The sequence below is a fragment of the Gambusia affinis genome, linkage group LG12 (genome assembly GCF_019740435.1).
Source record: "Gambusia affinis linkage group LG12, SWU_Gaff_1.0, whole genome shotgun sequence".
In the NCBI taxonomy this organism is placed as follows: Eukaryota; Metazoa; Chordata; class Actinopteri; order Cyprinodontiformes; family Poeciliidae; genus Gambusia; species Gambusia affinis.
In genome coordinates this window covers 11661101-11685793 of record NC_057879.1, presented here as the reverse complement: position 1 = coordinate 11685793, position 24693 = coordinate 11661101, and the positions used below count along the sequence as shown (strand labels likewise).

The 24693-nt window shown below is 41.0% G+C and overlaps 1 protein-coding gene across 1 annotated transcript; it reads left to right on the top strand.

Annotated features, from left to right (window-relative positions):
* Positions 1-3256: 3256 nt before the first annotated feature.
* LOC122840986 (voltage-dependent calcium channel beta subunit-associated regulatory protein) lies at positions 3257-21159 on the top strand. Its single transcript, XM_044133840.1, has 11 exons — positions 3257-3379; positions 3613-3799; positions 8875-8946; positions 13588-13739; positions 13884-13945; positions 14051-14213; positions 14292-14472; positions 14548-14685; positions 16247-16445; positions 17770-17974; positions 18046-21159. Exons 3-11 carry the CDS (start codon positions 8899-8901, stop codon positions 19898-19900), a joined length of 3003 nt encoding a protein of 1000 aa, XP_043989775.1. The 5' UTR covers positions 3257-3379; positions 3613-3799; positions 8875-8898; the 3' UTR covers positions 19901-21159.
* The last annotated feature ends 3534 nt before the right edge of the window (positions 21160-24693 follow it).

Below are 24693 nucleotides of genomic sequence, written 5' to 3'. Positions count from 1 at the left end.
TTTTTAAAAGTTATTTTTTTAAGTTTTTTTTAAAGTTTTTCTTTAATGTTTTTAATGTGAAGAAGGGTAGAATTACAAAAATTATATCGCAAGATTTGGATGTCATTTGAAACCTAAAAGCGCTAGGCATGACTGCAAACATACCAACACAGAACCATTTGCGTAAATTCACAAGCAGATATTTAATCTGGGAATGAGGCAAGATGCTCACAGAGAATGGCTGAGATCTATAGTGTATATGTGAGAATCTACTGAATGGAAAAGAATTAGTTGTGAGACCAAAGTTGAACTTCCTGGCCTGAATGTATCTACCAGAAACATGACACCTCGAATCACTATAAGACACCATGTCCATGGTAAAACATAGTAGTGGCAGAGTCATGCTGTGGATACCCTTCAGCAGTACACATGTAGGAAAATTTGTTCAACACATTTGCCGTCATAATAATTCCTTGTAACTCTTGAAACTTGTAATTTGGTAAATTAAACGCCAAATGACAACTGTCCAATCATGGCTAAACTTCAGCTATGCAATAAGTTTCTTGGCACATAGTTTTTGTGAGGTATAATTTCATTTCAAAGAGCTGCAAAGGCTGTTTAAAAATGAGCCTCACTATTAAAGAACTTGTTGCATATCTGCATCTGGAGGTAAGGACATGATGGACGTCTCTTATCTAAATTTAGGGTACAGACCTTTCATGCTCTACATACTTTCTCCACTTTGAGTCGAGCCATCATCGCTCCATCAGAGAGTGACATGCATAGAGACATAAGGGTAATGTGAAATTTAAACTCAGGCTGCATGAAAGGTTATAAATTAGCTGTTATTTTTCTCACAACTGAATTTTCAGTTTTGTTAAATGTCACTTGTCATGCTCAAAGCTTGATTACTAACCGGTCAAGAATTCAATTAAACAGAAACTGCATGTCAACATGAAGCAGGCTAAGCAATCTCAAAAAGTAACACATCTTGTACCGTCACTGCATTTTGCCATAATCAAAGCTTTTATGTGCAAGCAGGGCATATAGGTATGGAGGTTTGATTAGCCTTTTTGTGAAAATAACATGCACCAACTCAAGCAGCTACATCATCAACAGAAACAAAGATGTAACTGAGCATTTTCAAAAGATGTTATGTTACAAATTTAACACAAAAGAGGCATTTTAAACTCAGTTTGAAAGCACTTGATTCGCTTTTGGTTTATGTCATTTTTTTCAGAGGCAAATTTATTTTTGTAAGGAGGAATGGTTTCCACAGCATTTTAAGTGAAATTAATAATCTTTTAATTGAAGAGATGAACACTACTTGCTTTGCTCTCCTGCCACTTCCCCACTCCTGTTTCCAAAGATTGGTCAAAGTCATCATGATCCCACAAAACTCAGATCAGTAAATCAGAAGTTTCTTTCTGAGAGTATCACTCCTTGAAATATGACAATTTGAAAAAGACTAACAAACAGAATATATAGATATATTTTTAAGTCAGAAGTATTTTATTTGCTGTCCTAGTTAGAAAACTGATCTAGGAGGTCACTGGAATCTGTCACAGTGAACCTTAAAGTCAAAGCTACATACCATTGTGGCAGAATCTTTCTGAAAGCATCTTGAACCAGATGCTTTGAGAGGTTAGTCGTTTTTATCGGTTTCTTGCAGGCAAGCGGAAAAAATGATTGCCAATAAACAAACCGGACCATGACTATGAAGCAGATTTCCAAAGTTTTGTTTTGTTTTGTTTACGCTTTTTGTGCCGAAAGAGAAAATTAGTTCTTCAGATGTGATATCTTTCCTTCTCGTGATATCATGAAGTCTCAAATTAGGCCTCTTGCCGAGCCAGCACTGAGGCTCTGTCTGTTTTATGTGGCAGACTCAGAGGGCGCCCACTGCAGATGCTGAAATGGAAACACATCTTTTTTATATTAGATACTGTCTGAAAACACAGCTGAGTATTCTACCTTGCAGACGATAAAAAAAAGAAAGTTTCATAAATAAAAACATTCAGCAAAGGCTTCAAATGTTTGTTAGAGAACATTAGTGAACAAACAGCATCTTGAAAACCAAGAGACACAGCAAACGAGTCAGGAATAAAGTTCTAGAATAGTTTAATACAGAACTATGTTACAGAATAATATTGCAAGCTTTGAACGTTTCACAGAGAGCTATGTTGCATGTTATACAAAATGCTACAAATAGAGAAAACCTAGCACTGCACGTTGCTCTGACCACATCATTCCTACAGCAAATAATGTGGCAGGGTCATGCTATGGGGATGCTGACTACTGGAGCACAAATGATTTTGCCCAGCAGGAAACTAACACGTCGAGATGTTATGCAGGATAGTTTATTCCGGTGCTAGCATTTCCGTCAAGAAACAGAAGATATCTTTAGCAAGACTTAGAAACTGATGTTCACATCTGCACTCCAGTGAATACAGTGCGAAACGTTTCAGTTTTTAAATGTTCAGAACTTTTAAGAGACTTTCAGCTTTAAGGAAATGTGGTGTTACAAAGAATTAACTCAAATAGTTGCTCAGGATTTCAGGTGGATGAAAGCAAAAGCATTAATTATTTATTTTGTTTGTACTTTTTTTTTTGTCAAAGATTATTTTAAAACAATAATATTCCCTACTTCCACTTCACAACTCTTTGTAATGTGCTGTTCTGTGAAAGGAAATACACAGACTGTGTGTATTTCACAAATGTGAAAAAGGTGGAGTGCGAATATTTTTCCAAGGCATACATGTGAATGTGAAATCGCAACACAAAGTGTCATTCTGGCCAAATTAGTTAAATACGAGCATTGAAGAAAATGTAAATCATCCTACAAACAAACCTTTATTAGAGGGAGTAGCATAAAATAAAGCACATTGAGTTTGATCTACTATGAGGTGGACTGGATCTAATTCAGAAAACAAACCGAATGCTTTTAGACTCCTTTCGACTGAGGCAAAAGTGCTATGCTGCCACCAAGTGGTCAAGTGTGAAATTACACAAAGCTTTAGCGCACGCGTCCGTCCGTCCGGGCATCTTATCTCCCAACACGGAGGCTGAGTGAAGCACAGCAAAGTAAAAAATAAAAATCCTGCAGATTGAATGTGGAAGTCTGAGCTTCATTAATGGTGAAAATGAGATGAGAGACGCCATTCACGAGGCTGCTCAATGAGGACGGCTTTCCTCTGCCATCTCACATCATGACCGCCACCATCACCATCATCACCGTCCTCATCGTCAGTGCTGGTCACGTGGCGCTTCGGGAGCGGGGGGGTGGGTGTGTCTAATCGCGTGTGGTTTCATTCATAACTACAGTCGTTATTTGAAGCCCAGAATAAAGTATGCAGACGGGGCAGACTGGCTGTGGACCGCTTCACTCCGAGTCTACAACGAGGTGAGTCCCCGTGGTTTTTTTATTTTTATTTTTTATTTTTTTATTATACCCCTCCCTCTTACTTTAAGACGGACTGTCTCTAGCTCTGGCTTTTTTCCCCCCGCGGTCTCAACGTGGTTCTGTTTTAAATTATGTAAGACTCAGGCGACACAGCTGACCCGTGTTTATGTGAGCGGCGGAATTTCCCTGCATGAGCGGGGGTCCACGTCGTGATTTATCCCACCTCCCCACAGGGCTGAGAGCAGGCGGTGAATTGACATGGGACAGCCCTGCTGATCGGGGGATTTTCGGCGGAGAAGGGAAGATGCTTCTGCTGCTAATGGTGCTGATGCTGAGCGCCGGCTGCAGCGCGTCCCTGTAGTCCAGCAGCTGCACGCAGACAGCGGAGGGAAGCTCCTGTGACACCTCCCGTAATAGACCGTAAGACACAACACATCTGGAGCCGCTCAACACCCACTCTCACCTGAGGGTTTTATGCAGTAAAGTCTTCCCCCCATCTTCACACACACACACACACACACCCACACACCCACCCACCCACACACACACACGCCCACGCCCACGCACACGCACACACACACCCTCCCCCTCCACCTGCTTTCCTCCCGCTGATGGTATTTATAAAGACACAAACACCATCAGTGTGATTGAAGCGTTGGGAGCTAGAAAGTGTGTCTGAGCTCCAAACGCCCATCTGCCTGGATGATAAACCGGAGATGAAGTAACAATCTAACATGTTCTCAAATCCCAGATGATCATTTTTAAAAAAACATACAGTCAGTGTTGATATAGTTTTTTGGTTGTTTGTTTGTTTGTTAGTTTTTTAAGCTTGCTTCAAAACAAGTGCTGGCAGATAGGATGCGAAACTTTAAAGTCTAGAAATTCAAGCACTGTCGTATTTTTGCGAATGTTGATAGCAATAATCAATTATATATTTTATTTAAAATGCCTAAGAAAGGGCTAGCAAGTCATAGATGAATTTGGCTTAATCTTACTAGTGAAAAACACATTTCAGTTACAACAAATGTCCGCTGATTAACAGTTTGATGTTTTTGGGTCAAATCATTTAAAGCAAATTTTAAGTGAATTTGCTTTAATGAGATTTGTCCTATGACTCGTCATGTTAGAGGGGGAGTTCATATCCCTAGGGAATAAATATTGTTTTGCTAAATCTTCTTGCTATCTGCTGCTTCACCATGTTTGCTTGGAATTTTCTGTGTCAAACCAACACAAAGTAGTACAAAACTACAAATTGGAAATGATTTGACAAATACAACTGAAACAGCATGCATTTTAAGAACCACATTTTGCTGCACTGAAAGGCTTTTTAAGTACGTTTCAGCTGTGAATAGCATTTTTTCCAAGTCTTCTAGATTGGATTTAGGTCTGAACTTTCACTAGGACCTTCACATACTGCAGGGGATTTCAACTCTAGTCCCAGGGGACTGATGTACTGCAACTTTAAGATGTGTTTCTGCTTCAACACTTGGGTCAAATAGTAAGGTTACCATGGCTCAGTGTGTTTTTTTCTTTTAGTTTTATACCCCAGATAAAAAAACAACAACTTGGTTTTACTTCAGCAAAGCACCTTCTTACACATGTCTGCTGTGTCCATAAAGGCTTTTTTTATTGCTTTCTTCATACAGGGGCTTTCTTCTTACCACATTGCAACTCTGGCCATAAAAAAAAACAACAACAAAAAAGCATATATGTTGTTTTAACATGTTTAACTGTGTGTGAATTGTCAAATTCAGAATTCACTTTTCAAAAGGTTTCACATTTTGTCTCAGGGCACAAGCCTCAATGTATTTCTTGAATTTATATTTAGTAGACTGAAACAAAATAATGCGTAACTGGAGGTACTTTATTTATGAATGAAAATCTGAGAAGTGCGGCATGCATTTGCATTCTGCTCCCTTTACTCTTACACCCTTAAATAAAATTCATAAAAACATGTAGTTTAATATGTACTTTGATATCTCATAATTTAATTTAACCAATTAAATTATGAGGTCATTACATTTATGTTAAATTCCCTTTACTTCTCCACTCCATCTGATCTTTTAGTGTGATCGCAAATTTAATTCAGTTCTTCTGAGAATCCACTACAGATTTCAATCACTTCATCTGAAAAACATTTAATATCAGGCCGCTCTATTTCTGTTAGGTGTGAATGAGAGAAAACTCTCAAAAGACACTCACAAATGTCAGGACAAGAATAACAAACGGGCTGTGATTATGAGTAAATCACCGGGGGAGATTATTTATCAGAGCAAGGATTCGCGCCCATGTGCAGCGTGTGAAGCGATGGTGTGTTGTTCGGAGCCGCGGCCTCGTCGTAGTTACCTCGAGCTGAGATATTACATAAAATATGAGTCTCCCTCACACCGAGGGAATGCGCAGCCGGGTTATCGGCATGTGTGAGGAATGCAGTCCTGGACTGACGTTACACAAGGTGCACAGACTCCTTACTGCGGAAGAAACCTTCTAACCTTAAAGATGGAGCCAGATGATCAGAAGGCCAATCACACAAAATGGAGACATTTCTCTAGTTCAAGATTCCTCTCATTGGCTTCACACACAGCCTGGAATGGATTTTAGAAAGATTTATGTGATTTGAATGGTTAAGAGTGATCCGTTCTGTCTCTGAACATCCTCTGCACTCACCATCAGTCCTCTTAGAATGTAAACGCTCATTTTTCTACTATTTGCTCCATCTTCTTTGTATTTATAGAAAATTTACAGGACAGACTTCCACAAAGTATGTAATTGTGAAATGTTAGACAAATTAAACATGGTTTAAAAAAAATATGTCACAAACAGAAGTTTGAAAATGTGACACCAATTTATTGAGTCAATACTTAGCACCACCATCTTTTGTTGCAGTTACAGAAAGTCTGTAACTTTCAAAGCCTACAGATTTAGGCTTTGCGCATCCAGAAATGTTTTACCCATAAGTCTTTGCAAAAAGGCTCAAACTGTGGAAGTTTTCATAAAAATAATTTCTGCAACTTTGACAAAGAATTTGTTGCAGTCTGAGAAGGCCCTGATTTAACACTCAGATCCAATTACAGAAAACCTCAATCAAAAACTTCACTTCTATGCAGTTTCATTTGCGTATGATTTATCTTTTTACTCTTTTTTGCTGTTTTTTTTTAGTAGTTTTCATTTAACCTTCAGCCTTAACACACACACACACACACACGCCCACCCCACACGCGCACACATCCTTGTTTATATCCACACACCCCCACGCCCCCACACTCACCCACACACACATCACTACTTCAAGGATACAAGACTGAATATCATAGCTGTTGCAGAAAAGATCCTTCAATAGAAACTCCAGCTAAAAAGCGCTAAAAAGGACAGAGTTGATGAGTTTGAATCTTTTCATTTTTCTTTGATGTGTCATATACACTTTCTTGGTGCAAGCAACAGTTTGAATCAACACCAAAGGAAGCAATTCTCTCCCTCAGGAGACTCTTTGCAAAGCCAGCTCCTGCTCTCTGCAAGGCTTGTGGGAAGCACAGTACCAAGGCTACAGTCATCATGCGCATGACTGTCAGATTAATTTTGGGCTTCAAATGATTCATTGGAGCCATGTTTTTTTTTTTTTTTTTCATTTTATTTTATTTAGTTTTTTTTTTTTTTTTGCATCATTCAACTGCAGTGAATTTAAGAAAAAAAAACAAAAAAAACAATTTGGCACCAAATTAATTGTGAATTTTCTCAAATCACCACAAAATCAGAATAATACACATAGATAAATTTATTTTAGTGCTATTTATTTTTTCATGTCTCTTATCAAATTTCACCATGACCATTCAGTACCTGACCTGCTCACATGACCACCATTATTGGCTGAATTTGTAAAATTATAAATTAAATGGTTTCCTAGTACAAAGCAGACCTCAGATCTGTCATTTTTACAGAAGTTTGGAAAATACATTCCAGACGCTTAATTTCAGCCTGGTTCAACTCTTCTAGAACCAGTTTTAATGTGTTTTTAGATAATTGTTCTGTTGGAACTCATGATTGAACCATTAAGTTGTTGGTTTAAAGCAGGGGTGTTAAACTCAGTTTCATTTTGTGCCCTATCAAAAAGCTGAATGTTCTTAAAGGGCCGGTTGAGCCAGAATGTATCGATAAAACACATCAAACTGTTAAAATATTAATAAGTAGCTGTCCCTCCAGGATTTCACAATTGTTTTTGAGGGGTTTGTTTGGAATCAAAATCACAGATTTTGTGGTTCTAATTTAGAAATATTTGTAAGGAATTTGTACGATATTTGTGCTAGTCCTTGACTTTACATGTGACGTTTTATTCCTCGCTGTAACTATAACTTGACATCAAGTAAGGCTGACGCAGAAGTCAATTAAGCCCAATCTGTTTGATTAATTCTGAGAAAAATTTGCAGTGAAATCTGAAAAAATGCAGGGATCCGTTGATCTTGTGCAAATTTTGCAAATTTGTGATTGACGTAATTTGTAGCCCACAGAAAACGTTACGACGGGCCAGATTTGGCCTCCCGGGCCTTGAGTTTGACACATGTGATTTAAAGTGAAGTGGAAGAAATTAGAAGCAGTTCCAGTGTTATTGAAAGCAGGCAACAAAACATGGATACATGTTTTAGGAAGAGATCATTGAAAGCCTAAAAGCATGTCTCTGTCATGCTGATGTGTAGTAACCTGTGTGTCAATTTCATGTAAAAAAACCCCCGATTAAACAAACAACCAGCGAGTCCGGCACTCCAAACAAATGTCCAAAGAGGAAGAGGCAGCTGTTTTGGATGTTGTATTTGCATAGACATCACAGTGACCTTTTCAGGAGAGGTCTCCTAAAAGTGATAGAAACTACTTCAGGGAGTTTCAAATTAAAAAGGACAAGAGAGGCCACTATCGTCAACACAGGTTTTTAACAAATTGAAGCCTGTAAGGGTGTAACAGTCCAGAGACAAGCTTGAGTTCTGGATCCATATGTCAACATAGTGCCATGTACTGAGCTGGCTAGTGTTAACTTGGCACAGCCCAGGTTTTAGTATGCACATTAGCAAAATTGGGCTGACCTCTCACCTCTGACCTCGAGAATTCAATCCTTGCTGTACACACACGGCCTTAGCTAGTTGGTGGTTTGAGGAAAATTTGTTAAAATCTTTGGACTGCAGCTTTAAAGGCCAAGTTTGACAGGAAGCCAGCTGTTCTAAATACTCAGAAGAATTTCTGCCAATAATGGTCAAAAGTGAATCCCAGATTACTCCACAAACTCCTTGGTAGACACAAAAAGCTTGTGGTATTTGCAGTTTAGGTGACATTTATCCACACTTATGTAAAGTTCTGACCAGCTTTGTAGCTCCACAGCTTAATCAAACTTCATCTCAGTGAATTTAGAAGTTCAGTTGCACAGTGTGTATTCTGTAAAGGATGGTGTAACATTTATATAATCTGAACTGGATGTTTTAAAGTTGATCTGTCTTTCCCCGCTTCCTCCACAGGGCTCACTCACTCTGACCTGGACCATGAGCAATGATCTGCCTGTCCTGACAAGTCTGACAGAGAACTCCACTGTGAGTATGCTGCTCCAGCAACACATGCTGTCCACACCTTCAGATGGTGCTGGATCTTGATGTTATGCTTGAAGAAACTCTCACAATGTTTTCTGAGTCCCTGCTGGGGTTCAGTCAGGGTGGGAGCCACGGAGAAAGGCATGTTGGGGAAACAGTGTTCCAGGTGTCGGCTTCAATCTGTGGGTGCTGCGTGGAGATGGGGAGCTGATGGAAAACCAGAACTGAATATGGGTCTGGATGGATGAGAGAGAGAGAGAGAGAGAGAGAGGAGGAGTCTGAGCTGGTTGCTCTGATTGCTGGTCAGTTTGAGTTTTCTGTGGAAACGGAGAATCGACTTCCATGTGAGTCAGGAAGATGGCTTCGCTGCTCCGCCTGATTGATGGAGCTTTGCTTCCCGTTTGGCTGAGTTCGTAGAAACAGCAGGTTTCATTAAGTCACGGCTGCTCCGATACATGCCCACAAACGCACACACAAATGTAATCATGGTTGTTTCAAACTCAAATATGTTTCAGTCCTAGTTTCTTTACATTTTCCCTCCTGTGCTTTTGCCAGAAACTACTGAATCCATACCATCATGAATCCAGAACACTCAATGTTTTGTGTTTTTTCAATTTGTTAAACCATCTAACAAAAGTCAGTGAAACATTTAAATAAAAGTATGAGAAAGATTTCTTTTGTGATATAGCTATTCTCATCATTTAACGTAAATAATCTAAATTAACCGTGTCTTTAATGAATACTTTGCATTTTTCTTAAATAAATCCAAGTGTTCACCTTTTCCTGTTTTTCTTGTGAACTAATGCACGAAAATCTTCAAAACTCCCCACTTGCAAATAGAGTCACAGCAATGATAAGAAAGTTAAAACAATATAAAGCGGGACAAACTAGGATTATAAAAGAGGTAAAAAAAATAAAAATACAATGCTCACTGTTTGAGAGCTTCAGTAAAAGTGACTAATTGGGGTTTAAGTAAGACCACGTCTCTATAACAATCATTTGATGCGTTCCACATTGTTGTGTCGGAGTGAATGTCCTACTGTCACTAACATAAACATACTGAGATTCCTAAACTCTGCTCCGGATTCTAATGGAGTGGTTTGGTCAGATGAGAGTAAGTTTCAGCAAACACTCCAGGTTGGATTGAATTAAGGATAAACGAAAAAGCAAAATTGATGCTTACTGTGAGGCGTAGTGGAAGATCTGTGATGCTGTGGGCTTGTATTTTCTTTCAAGTGCCCTGAGAATCTTATTAAAGAGCATGACATCAGGGACTCTTTCCTATAACAGGACATTAAAACTAGATGAACTTACCAATTAACTAGAAATCAGTCATCGTTAGGTCTTTCCAGGATAACGAGATGAAACATTTAGCCAAATAAACACAGAACGGCTTCATCAGACCATTTCAAGAGCTTTTTTTGTTAGTTTTTTTAAATCATAGTGCTAAATCTTACTGTAAACTTGTGCGCTGAGATGAAGAGAAGAGAGCATAGAGAAGACTTCAGTATTCAAGGGGATTCAGAGAGATAGTGAAAGGAGAAATATTTAAAGTCTTTAATGCTATTTGCTTCCACACTGAGAAATTGCTGCTTTGGGCCATTAGAAAAGGACAAATGATTGGCTGCAGGCGAACCAACAATTGTGCTACCAGAGATTTAGTTGAAAACAACATCTATTCAGATTAGATGTTTCTCTATGTGACTGCAATAAAACAATATTTAATAGAAGTTTTTTTTTTTTAACAATTCTTTGCGAGATTTGACAAAAAGTGTTGATATATATATATATATATATATATATATATATATATATATATATATATATATATGGAAAGTGAAACCAAAGTTTCACTTTGGTTTTTCTGTGTAAAGAATCGAAATTGTTTCGAATCTTTAAGCCACTTTTCAGACCACTTCCAGCTTCTTTTCTTGCCTCATGGATGTTGGTTGCTGATTGTAAAACACTTTGTTTCATCTTTTACTCGTTCAAGTTAACATGTTCTCACCTGAAGCTACTCTTTGAGGGGCATATTGAACAAAAAATGTGTTTGTGTGTGTCCACACTTATTGCCAGGCAGGTATGCTTTCTGAAGGATAAAAAAAGACACACTATTTCTCACTGTCTGAATTAAATCAAACTAAACTTGAACTGTCTTTGTTCAAGTTTTTTATGTGTTGAGCCAGAATAGTGAACAGTCGTGGCCTGAAGAGCCACGCAGTGAGGAAGAGGCCATTTCAAATTAAGCATAAAAGCTAAAGTGCAATTTACGGACGAACGCCGTAAACAAGAAGCTGAATTGTTTTCCTCTGGTTTGATGAAAGTCCAACTGAGGTGTTTGGCCGTAATTGTTTCTGTGGGAGGGAAAATAGAGACACTTGCAAGCATGAAAAAGTTCATGACTTGCAGATTCATTTGGACTGGTACAGTCCTGTGGAGACACAGACATTTTCTCTCTTTGAAAGATGTCTGAAATGCAGCTGTGGTTAACACTATTATTACCCTGAAGTCGTTTTGCACTACATGAGGAACTCCTGGGCTCTTCTCTCCCCTCTCGAGCCTCCCTGGATAATTCTCTTTATACATCTTCATCCATTAGCCAAGATCAAACATTTCAATTGATTAATATTCTTTTCGTGCGGGCAGAAAGAGTCCAATTATTCTCCTCTTTCCACTGAAACTGACATTCGGAGAAGAGCCAGGAAAGTCTTCCGTGGGGATTGCTCATGTGCGTCGGCATCCTCCTCCTCCTTCTCCTCCTCCTCATCCTCTTCCTCCTCCGATTTCCATTTTTAGCCTGCAAAGGCCTCATTTCTCTCTCATTGAGAAGAGTTGGGAAATTGAATTAAGGGTCTTGCTGACGTTTCGATTAGCATCCCCAGCCCTGCTCAGCCGAGACTGAGTGTATTAATCAAAAGAGAGCAGTTGGTTGTCTGGGTGAGTGTGTGTGTGTGTGTGTGTGTGTGTGCGGGGGTGTGTGTGCGGGGGTGGGCGTGTGTGTGTGTGAGCGAACAGGCGGTGTGTATCTGGGTGTGTGTTTGCAGCGAGGAGGCAAAGACTTAAGAGTCTTGCAGTGCTGAGTCCACTCATTAAATATTATGGTGCTTACAGCTGACAGCGTAACACCACAGAGAGAGTTTTTAGAAAAAAAAAAAAAAGAAAGACAATACAGTCCAGGCAGAGTGAATTCTGCCACCATGTTCCCTTAAGAAAACACAGCAGTGGAGAAATGCATGCCTCTGCCTGGCTTTGCTGGTCAATGAATGAGTCTGGATCTTTGGAGATGACGGGCAAATGCAAGGAGAGGAAATTAAATCCATGCGCCGCAACCCAAGCAATATCACCGCAGAGGAGATCAAAGTTTAAATGATTACAATGATGTTTAGAGGGATATTTATAGACAAAAGATCAGATATTCAAATGAGAGTCATGCGCTTCAATGTGTTGTTCTGTTTCTGGGTATTTTACCTTCATCCTTAGGCCTGGATGTTGTTAGTCAGGAGTCCTTTGCAGAGCATTTTATTTGAATGCACAGAAAAAGGAAAGTGTCCAGAAAGGGAAAAAGGAAAACCAGGGATCTGTCCCAACCCACGCACAGCTGGTAACAGGATTACACTGTGTAATTTGGTAAAATTTCTGCCCCGATGGAAACAAATGTATCTCACTCACCCTCTAGTGGGAGGCCAGCGACTCCAGCGTTCTGTGCAGCTCACATTTAAACAGGATTTAATTATGTCCTTGTGACTTTATAGCACTGATTTGCCAATAATATTTTCTATTTATTTATTTTTTTCAGAATATGAAGTACGCTTGTGAGTGAATTCAAAAAGATTATCCACAACCATTTTGGCGTTTTGTCACGTTAAAATGACAAACTTTTACGCATTTTATTGCTTTTGACCTACACGATGCTCTGCATACTGTACTTGCAAAATTTCACATTTCAAAAAGGATGGTATGAATTTTAATTTTATGGTATTCAACCCATTTTACTGTGATGCCCCAAATAAAATCCCCAGCACTGATTTTTCTATGAAGACGGTTTGTTAGAGAGCATTTGGGAAGCAGCAACATCATGAAGAACAAGGAAGAGCAGCAGCAAGTTCAGGGAGAAAGTTGAGGAGAAGTTTAAAGCACCTTGGGGTTAGAAAATAATATCCACAACAGCAAACGTACCAGGACATGTTTGTCCATCCAGACTGACTGGAAGCCACTGCCCATACCATTCCCACTGCGATATGTGGTGGTGGTACCATCATGCTTTGGGTTGCCTTTCTTCAGCAGGGGCATGGAAGTTGGTCAGAGTAGAAGAGAAGATAAATACAGGACAATCTTGAAAAAAACTAAAATAATGGGGCAGCAACCCTAAACATACAGTGAGAAGTACGAGGGAGTAGATTAGATGTAACGTCCTAGTCAAAGTCCAGTCCAATGTCCAAAGCTCTCTACTGGAGAATCCTCACCAAAATGTCCTCTATGTTTTGTTGTTCAGACTGGAACAGGAAACCACGATGCATATCAATACGCATTGTGTCATTTGCTGTCGCAGCCAATGTTTATGAAATAAGATGGAAAACAGCTGAAAGCTACTGAGTCTACAATTGTAACGTATTTCTCCCCTCCCCTTCCTAAATAATCACTCAGCAACAGGATGTGCCCGTGTCGACCGGCCAGGCGGAGAACTATGTGCTGCTGCTGGTGCTGCTGAGCGTCTTCGCCGGCGGGACGCTGGTCCTGCTGTCCCTGCTGCTGCTCTTCTGTCACCGCTGCTGCTTGGGTGGACGGCGCTACTCCAGGTGGGTCCTGCAACTGTGGACTGTTGCAGTCCACACAGTCCACAGTCTGTGTGGACTGCAACTTTAGAAATCCATAACGTGACTGAGCACTTCTCCTTTTGTGTTTTAAAAACACGGAGCGTAAAAGTAATTTTCTCCCCGCAGAGCGAGCGATGACCCTGAGAAGACAAACACGACTTACGCTGAGGATTCTCAGCCCACGCAAGGTCAGAGCTGCGCTGTTCTGTTTTCCAGTTTCACGCATACTTTCTGATTCGGTGTCGTCACAGACCTCTTTTGTTCCTCTTCATCGGCGCGTCCTTGTTGCTCAGAGATCACAATTCGTCTGGATGAATCAGATGCTCTCTCAGCGTCGAGTTGTCACGATGGAGAGTCGGACCGATTTGTTTCCACCGCCTCCACTGGCCGCAGAGTGTCCTTCAATGAATCTGCGCTGTATGAGCAGGAAAAAAACACTCAGGAAAAAGGGCGCAGGTAACGTCCACTTGAGCAAACTTGGGTATTCTTCCCTCTTTGGTGGACAGAGATCAGATGCTTATGCCTCGACCTCAGGTACACTCTCACCGAAGGAGACTTCCATCACCTGAAAAAGGCCCGGCTGACCCACCTGCACCTGCCTCCCGCTCCGTGTGACCTGAAGATACTCACCATCATGGAGTGTGACTCCACGGAGAGCAGCACCATCAACATCAGTGAGACTTCAGCTCCCAAGCTGCCCCTCAGCATCTACCAGGTAGCTGAACAACATCAGATCGGTAAGGTGCCACATTTCAGCCTCTGATGCAGTTTTCTGTCTCCTTTTTTCCAGCCTGCTGAGAGAAGAGTCCCTGACTGGCTGGGACAGAGCCTGAGTGGGGGGCTGCCTGGAGATCCACACCACTCCACCGTCCTGGACCAGAGAGACAGGCAGTCCTCATCTGTCCTCAAGTCCCAGCGCTCTCAAACAGTGAGTCTTTAACTTTAATTAACCTTGTTTCCATTGGAAGTTTGTACTTCAAATGAATTCCTTGAACCTGTAAGCATACTTTACTACTGTTCATCTATTGTTTGCTTTTGTTTGTATGTAACTTTATTTACACCTGAGTGCCCTTCCCACCACCACCTTCCTCAAATCAGGCGAAATTGGTGTCAAACGTTTGTGCAGCAACATTTTTTGTTTGTGCCGCTATAATTTTAAAGGAGAAATGTTTCTAGAGGTCATGAAAGGTCAACCAGCCATCCCCCCTCTTCAAATCAGACAAAATTGGTGTAAATCCACTCGACCACATTTGTGCTGGTTTGTGCAGCAAATGTTTTTGTTTGTGCTGCTTTGATTTTGCCGCCAATTTTGTCTGATTTGGAGAAGGTGGAGCGACCAACTTCACTCAGGTTTTGTTGACACATTTCAGCCTCTGATGCAGTTTTCCATCAGAGGAACGCTCTTTACTACATTACATTCAATAAAGTCAAAATCTAAGCTAACCTTTCTGTCATATATCAGTATTAATAATGCAAGACAGAGAAGAAAAAGTGAACAGCAGAACTCCCTTTCACAGAAAACCCTTTCATTTTAAATCTCGAGAAAGCTTAAGATTATTTTAAGATTTCCTCCATCAAAACTTTTATTATAAGAATTTAGATGCTGTGATGTGACTTAATATTGGGTAAACGTGTATGAAACCCCCCAAATATCTATCATCTGAAAGTGAGAAATGGGCCGAGGTCAGAGACTGGTAGATGGTTGAAGGAAGCATCTCAATGAAGTTACTTTTGTCATACCTCTGTCGTACGGCTGATGAAGGTCAAACTCAACATCACGTTTACCGTGAAATCTACAAAGAGAGACTGTGAAGTCGTCACTCCTCACAAAAACATGCAAGGGAAAAGTTCTTTATGATTTGTGGAGATCATACACAAAAACATTAACAATTCTCGCGCCTTATTTCCCACAGTTGACAGGTTCACAAACCTTCTTGCAATTATATCCACTGAACTCCAGAAGTAAAAAAGAAATTACAGGGTTAATCTGCACATAATATCATATTTGTGAAGATGATGCATTATTTCTATCCATTGTGGTTCCTATTCTCATTTGGATCATTTTTCTCTTATAAAATATGAAAGACATTTTTCTCTTGAGACATAAACTACAGCTGTACTTTACCAAACTTGATCTTGCTTCATTTGTTTTGTCTGTCCGAGATCATTAGCTGCTATTTATCTGTTCATGTGTAACTTTTGTTTTCAAACTCAAAGCCAAGCTGGTCTGTACTGAACTTGGTTTATTTCTACAGTGCAAACAAATCCACTGATTTCCAACACAAAGTGAAACTCAGTCGTCTGCTAGAGGTTCAGAGCTGCTGCTCCTGCTGCTGCATCAGTCATCGCTGCAGCAGAGTGACAGCATGACAAATGCTGTCCCCTGAGGACTCTGGCTCTCATTGTCACCATCCATCTCAGCCGCATGTCCTTCCTTAATGCGTCTCCACCTCCCCTCCATCCTCCTCTGCCTTCATCTCTTCTGTCAGATGGAGGCCATCGGAGACAGGGGCGAGGCCGAGAGCGAGTGGGGGCCGAGGGGAGAGTCGGCTCAGGCCCCGGGTCCGACGTCTGTTCTGCACTTCCTCTCCAAACTGCGGCGACATGCCAGCCTGGAGGGGGCCGGGCCTTACTTTAGGAGGTGGAAGTTCGACACCAGCCACCGGGCCGCCAGTCTGGACGCCAAAAGTTTGTGCAGATTCATGGAAAAGCTACAAGATTTCAGGAAATAGATATGTTTTTGTTGTTTTTTTTTTAAAACTAAACTTTAAATTGGTTTCAACTGGTTTGAAAGGAAAGATGAGACATATTCAGAATTACAGTACCACAAAATGTTGTTTATGCTTGTCTCAATGACAATAAATGCAAATACAAATAGTTAAATTGATAAATTGATTTATTGTTATTATGTTAAAAATCAAATATATGAGCCGATAAATATGTGAAATTCATTCATTAAAAATTCATTAAATATTATGAGCATATGTAATTATAACAGTATTAAGTGATTTTATGGTTCCTGTGTAACACTGAACCATGAAATGATTTATTTGACGCTGCGGCTCATCAGATCTGTCTGACCTCTGATTGGTTAATCTGCACATGAAATGACAGCATCATCCAGCTCCACTAAGTAATACAGGTTTCTATTTCTACCCATATTAGGACTCTGCATTGACTTTCGTTCATTGCAGTGAGTGAATTTATGCCTAACCCAAACACCTTACCTCTAAACCTGACCTCTAACCCTAATCAAACCCTAAACTGCGTTTTGGTCCCTGTGAAGCCCATTGGTCTTCAGAAAGTTAGTAAATATGCCAGAAGTGGTTCTAAGAAGAATGCCTAAACAAATACATACATACATACATACATACATACATACATACATACATACATACATACATACATACATACATACATACATACATACATACATACATACATACATACATACATACATACATACATACATACATACATACATACATACATACATACATAAATACATACATACATACATACATACATACATACATACATAAATACATACATACATACATACATACATACATACATACATACATACATACATACATACATACATACATACATACATACATACATACATACATACATACATACATACATACATACATACATACATTAAAACCATAAATTGTGAAACAACTGCCTTTTGTTAAAAAAAGATTCATATTTATTTGATATGTAGACATTTAAGGTTCAATTTCTTATTTAACTAATTGGAGGTTCCAAAGTGCTACTTTAGAACCTTGTACTTCATTTCTTTATATATTTACCTTGATACCTACAATTGATTTGTTTATTTAACTAATTTATGTATGTCATAATTTAAAGATAAAAGTATAGAGCTACATATTGGTTCCCCATGTTTAGTAAGAATTAAACTTGATTAACTATTAGGGGTTTCTCTAATAGTGTGACTCTACTGGCACTAGATGGAAATATGAAGATGTGTCTGATTTCCTTCCAGGCTCCCCAAAGAGAAAGCCTTTTCAGAGACAGAGAGCAGCAAGTGAAACCACTGACCACACCGATGAAGACTCCTCTCCGCTCCGAGATGACGCCTTTGAATCTTTCCCACATATTCCCATCCAGACCAGCGGCCTCCAGTCCCTCTCCGCTGAGACTCTGCCTCATCCTGAAACAGCTCCTACATCCTCTGTCTTCCTCAGGAGGTAATTCTCTCCTTATATAACAATGATTTCAACAAAATCAGGTTCTGACTGCATGCTCCTCTCCCGTGCAGGCTAAAGCTGGAGGCCAGGGTGGAGGTAGGTGGCAGCACCACCAGCAGCAGGAGAGCCGAACTTTGTCTCCCATCTGATCCCACTCTGGGTCAGGTTGAGCCTGCCGTCAACGGAACCCGAGCGGAACAAGAAACGGTGTTCGGAGCAGCGATAAGAACCAATGCAACAAGAAATGAGTCGGAGTCGGCGGAAGATGACGACCTGTTTGGTCCAGAGCAAGGACCCACCAGGCGGGACCGTTTTGAAGAGCAGTTGAGACAAACTGAGGATGCAAAAACAGACGTTGGCACGGCTGGTGTGAGAAAAAAGAACGATGCAGGGACAGATGAGGGAGACGATGCGGCGTTGGGAGCCGTGGCCAGAAGAAGGACAGACTCTGGCTCGTCTCTATCTTTCATGATCCGCCAAGAGAGCTCAGACCCACCCCCGTCCCTCTACAGAGACATCTGGAGCCTGAGAGCCTCTCTGGAGCAATATGCCTCTTCAGATCAGAGCAGCACCGATCGTGAGTCGGTCCGCAGTGACGCAGACAGCGTCTCGTCCTTTGGTGGCGCAGGAGCTCGCTCGGGCCTGGACACCTGCCTGTCGCAAGACCTGGACGATGAGCCTGAAGGAGATGGTGAGGCAGAGGGTGGAACTAGAGGGGCATCTGGGGGAGACGGGGAGACGGGTAATGGAGCTGGAGGAGAGGCGGAGGGAGGAAACAGGAAGTTGCTTCAAATGGACAGTGGTTATGCCTCCATTGAAGCGCCATCCAGAGCCCCTGAAGATATGAGGCTGTTTGGGACTCCTGGGGCTCCTCGGGGGAAGACTGCTTCTGAGAGGAGACAGTTTTTTACCAGCTCTGGGAGGAAAGGCTCAGTGTGTGAGAGCGTGGAGACCACCAAGTTGTTTCAGGAGGAGCTGGAGGACCAGATGGCCCTCAGCGCAGACACAGAGGACAGACTAAAGCAGAAATCTCAGGGTGACGGTCTTTCTCACACCCTTCAAGAGCCATATCAGCTACTGAAGTCCCTCCATCCTCAGAAGCCTCCAGAAACACAAACTCAGCTTATTTCTCCGCTGGTGAGCCCAACCCCAAAGCCCCCGAGTCCTCATCGATCCCGTCTCCGTCGCCGTGACTACAGCATAGACGAGAAAACAGACGCGCTCTTCAACGAGTTCCTTCGTCATGATCCACGCTTCGACCAGCAGGACTCTCCGCTGCGCTCCAGGCACAGGTCCAGGGTTCACCTCCGGAAGCAGTGGCAGAGACACAAGCAATACAGTGACCCGGGTTCGGCCTCAGGGGGAAGGTACTCGCCGTCTCTAGAGAGACAGAGGTTCACCCCGCTCAGGAGGGGGGACAGCGCAGGGTACCCACTAGACACCAGGTACCACAGCACCCTGTCGAGAATAGCGAGTGCTGCCGATGAAGAAGCCAGCGAGGTCGTGGCTTCTGAGGAGGAGGCAACAGAGAGAGCAGAAGATCCGGTAGGATCTGCAGGAGCTGCAGGGAGCATGGCCGACAGAACGTCCGACGGGACAGACCCAACAAGAAGCGTCTCCCCAGAGTTGGCTGGTGAGACTGATGGCTGCCAATTGTCCACAAGCAAGGAGGTGGGAAGCGCGAGCAGCACTCTGTCGGCGCAAATGAGCCACATGGACCCCAGAGTGGACAACAGGAACAACAACAGCAGCCAGGCCATCCTGTCAGAGGTTTCTCTGCAGGCCCAGAGCAGTCTAGCAGACAAGCTGGTGGTGTCGGTGGACGAGAGACTCTACGGCGGACTGCGCCATGCGGAGAAGGCCCAACAAGCAGGGTCAGAGGTCATTGTGACGCACACTGCCTCACCGGGGTCCAATCCCACATAATTCCCTGCCGTTGTACTTATTATAAAACCACATTAAGTCAAACATCATCATGTGTCAGACACAGTCAAACATCATCATGTGTCAGGCATTAGCTTCCAGCATTAGCATTAGCTTCCAACTCGTCCAGTTACACCCGAACTGCCACTGTGACGTCCCTCCGTCACCAGAGAACTCATCGCCGACATTCAAAGATGTAGATGCATCTTTAGAAAATGTTATTTTATGACCTACTTGTGACTTTTCGGCATGCTACTTCAAGTCCAAGCTATGCGTCTGTGAATAGTGTACAGTTCTAACCTCTACAAGCACTTTGATGGGATGAAAGCACCGCTGGTGTTTGTCAGCCATTTTTCTCATGTCCTTTTCCTTCTCAAGCGTCCTTGTTTGTCTCCACCATCATGAGGTTGGATGGTCGTGTGAGAGCAGTCGATTCCACGAATAATGATACGGTGAACCGCAAATTTCCTCACAACCCCTTGGGTTTTACATTCACAACCACAAAATTGTGTGTAGGTGGAATTTTATGACAGACACACATGAATTAGTGCAAAATTGGATTTTCTCTAAAAACAAAAATGCTTTTTTTGAAATGAATAAAAACGCTGTAGAACCAGAGAGAACAAAGGAGGATATTAATTTTCAAGTCCTGCCACGGAATCTCAATGGGCTTTATGTATGGACTTTGACTGGGCCATGAAGTTCTTGCTCTATGATTAGGGTCCTCTGACTGGGTTTAGCTGAGGGGAGTGGTGTGCAACATTTTACATGTAGGCTAAATGGTTCAGTTTTAGTCAATAACAAAATGAAACGACCAAGCTCCTCCAGAGTTAGCACATTCCTCTTTTCTGGTTTTATGAATAATGCTTCCCTAATAACAATCCACAGATACCGCCAAATAACAGCAGAATTTATACTGAGAATAAATTAGCCACAGTTGGACTTTGGTATTATGCAGAGAACCTCTGGAGACGATTATTTGCACTAGCTTTTTACTTCTGGCTATTTTTATAAGTGCACACCAATTTTTAGATCATTTATTCATTTCATTTAACAATTATGCAATATTTTGTGTCCGTCTATTGCATAGAATTTCAATAAAATATAATTTTGTGGTTGGAAAGTAAAAAAAAAAAAGCATTGTGAATAGATTTGCAAGGCACTGTATGAAGAACGATACCAAACATGTTTACAGCTACCCTCTCTTTCATTAACACTTTATCAGCCGACCTGAAGATATCACTATAAAACCAGATGGAAAGCAGAAGATGCACTCAAATAAAATAAAAATAATAAAACAAACATCTGAGCAGTTTTGCATTTGCTCCTTATATTTAAGTTGTGTTTATTTGTGTTAGTCATCAGTTGTTGTTGTTATGTAGCACGACTGAGGAGACGCATTCAGGCGTGGGCCTTAGTGTATCTGGGACTCTTCAGAGGGAAGACTGACGAATGATGTTCGAAGTGAGTGACACAGAAGCCTCTGAGGCTTTTAAACAGATTGCTCACGGAGGAGCTCAGGCTGTCACATGCTGAAAGTAATCAGTGGTGGTCTTGCCCTGTGCCCAGGAGAAAACTAAACGATTAACACACTGTGTACGTCCAAATAAAAACGTGGGAATAATCCGTTTTTCTCCCGAAAACAAATCTGCAGAGTCTAATAGTTTATTTCTTTAGAGTACGATGGTACATAACCCTGCAAAATCTCCCGAGAAATGCCAACCCCCCCAAAACAAACGAACAAAAAACAAAACAAAGAAAAAAATCCCACCACACAATCAGAAAAAAACGTGGAACACAAGATATGTGTTTATGGCTCGAAAGCGACTAGAAATTAATATTATTAGAATATTACTTTCCACTTTATTGGAAAGTTCGCAGTGATATTTATTAAGTAATAGTGCAAACCAAATGCCATTATTACGCAAGATGGAAAAAAAGGTGAGAATTAATAATTAATTCTCTCAATTCACTTTGGCAGAGGAGCAAATGCATTTTTTCCACCTCAAAAATAAATGTAAGATGAAAAAATTATTTTATGGCCACTTCCAGCTTAAATTTGTTTCATTCTTTAAAACCGAATCAGTAAAAAAAAAGGGGGGGGGGAGCTAAATCCTCAACACACATGACAGAAATGTCTTCTTCTTTTTTTTTTTTTTTACAAAACATTTGAAGGATCGAATACATCCAGCTTAATGTTACCTCATTTAGCTTTAGCTACAATCAGTGAGTGGATGTAGTTGGGGGTCATAAACATTTACCTGCATTAACATATCCACATATTTTCACCTTCTTGTTCTCATCCTTGGCATATTAGGGCACAGGTGGCAGCACTGAAGGTGGAAAGCTCTCCTGGTTGCATTTTAGTTTCTCACTAAGATGAAGAAGAAAATGGATTTCAAAGCTGTGGTTTGTTGTTAGTGCGACAGACTGGCGACCTGTCCAGGGTGAACCCCGCCTCTCGCCCGAAACGTTCGCTGGAGATCGGCACCAGCAACCCTCCCGACCCCTCTAAGGGACAAGGGTGAGCAGAAAATGGATGTATGAATGGATGGTTTGGTTCAGGGTTTATACAGGTGAGAACGATGCTGCGTCCTCCATGTCTGCATTAACGAGTAGCAATAAAATGGAGAAAGCTGGTTAGCTTACAAAGAAAAGCCAGACTGAGAAAAAACTTTCTTCTAAAACATTTTGTTTCGATGTTTGTTTTTTTCCTGTTACAAATATCTGACAAGTTTAAACCTTTATGTTTCTGCTTGAAAAGTGAAGTTTAAAAAGGGTTTTGTTTTTTTTGTTTTTCAAATTATCCTTATTCCCAAATCTATAAAACGTGGCGGCGTTGATAATTTTACTCACTTCACCAGGAGAATATTACACATTTTAGAAGACCAGAATGAAATCTGACAGGAAACATTAGTAGGTAATTAAAAATGGCTACCGACAAGAGATGCCTTCACACTTACGGTCTGATAGCTTCTTTTTCTTTTACATTATTCCTGGATTTCACACCTTAAAGACATTCAAGGTCTTTAAGGTGACATTTAAGAAGTCACCTTAAACATCACAGAAGCATGGCATATTAAAAATGGGTGAGTAAAATGTTTCCAATCAGGTAAGGCTTTACAGTTATAAAACATCTATCAGCTGAACTCGAGCCGGTCCACTAATTTTCCCGTTAATTTCCAATATCTGGAATCTATTAAAACAGTGCAACCTGAACTGAAAGTGTGATTTTAATGATTAGCTGCTGCTTTTATCTGCATCACTACCAAACATAATGCACAACAACCCCAGCATGTTCCTCCAAAACTACAAAAATAAAACTCACTCAGTGAGTTCGTGTGTGTAACTTCCAGATAGAAACAGTGGCTTTTTCCATCCACACTGCTTCATGTGTTGTTATAAAAATAAGTCGGTTTCTGCAGCATCGACAAAAGTGAAGCCTTTGTGGCACAAACTAAAGCAAAATATACATTTTAGTCTCTCTCTCTCCCCCTCATGGTGACTCATTCAAGCTTGTGTGTGTGTGTGTGAGAGAGAGAGCTGGGTGTCTAAGCTTCAGAATTAAACCAAACACATGAAGAGCGCCCTGTGGTACCAACCACTGGGCTGAAGCGTTCACAATGCCTCTCTCCATCCTCGCTGCACCCTTCCTGTCTCCGGCTTGAGGCTCAGCGCTGACCTTGCTGACGTAGAAAGCGCTGCTCTCCCTCCTCCCCTCTCAGTCGTGACTCACCTGCTGCTCTGTTCCCAGTCAGGAGCTCATGATGCCTAAGAGAGGGGCTGAGCTCCCTCAGATGTGATTGGTGCAAAAAAGACAAAACAAATCAAACCCCCCTGCCCCCAAACAAACAAAACAAAACAAAGTTTACTGGGCAGTTTTTGGCACCGACTGCCTTCAACTGAGCAGCATCTGCACAGACTATCAATTGAAACAACTACAGATTTATAAAAGGATTGATTTACAAAACTAAAATTGATCATTTAAGACCAATTTCCTTTTAATTAAAACCTGAAGAGCTGATGTTTTCCTGGCCATTGCAAAATTAATGTGTTTTACTAGTTACTGCATCTCTAATATTTGCAGTTATTTGATTGATACTTCAGCCAAGATATGCAATAAACCTCAACTAAATGTTTTTAGTTTGCAGTCTAAGCTGTGAGCAGCTGGTTTGATAGAGAGGCACCAGCCAGAGATTTTCTCTTGATTAGTTTTCTTACAAAAAAGAAATATCCTTAACTATCTGTAGAAACTTCAAATGTTGTGTTTTTGATGCTTTGCCAGTTTTTCCAAAAGGTTTGCAGCAGGAGTCAGCAACCTTTTCAGTCCGTAAAGCCAAGAAGGTATCCTTCCATGGTAAAACTAAAATATTTGTATATTAGAATACAAAACAACATAAAACCTTAATAAAGTGTTCAAGAGTCACTTGTGCAACCAGGCTACTTTAGCGCAAACTATATATACAGAAACTAATGAGGAAAAATGTACAGCTCACCTAAAAAAAACAACATTTAGAAGATTGAAAAGAAGCATTAGTGGTTCTGAGTAGTTCTGCTCGAGTAATTTGCGCCTGATTTCCTAACAGACACGCCTCTCGCAGGTTACCTACTGTAGCTTTTGTTAGTGTAATTGAATAAAATTGTTTGGTTGTGAAACCATATGGATTTCAAATCTGGGTATTTCTCTGTATCAGTACGTTTCTCTAAGCCTATTTGTATTGGAATGTAAAAAGAAATACAATAATAAAAGTTATTGATTGGCATTAAGTGAGGTGGACTGTGCAAAATATATTCCC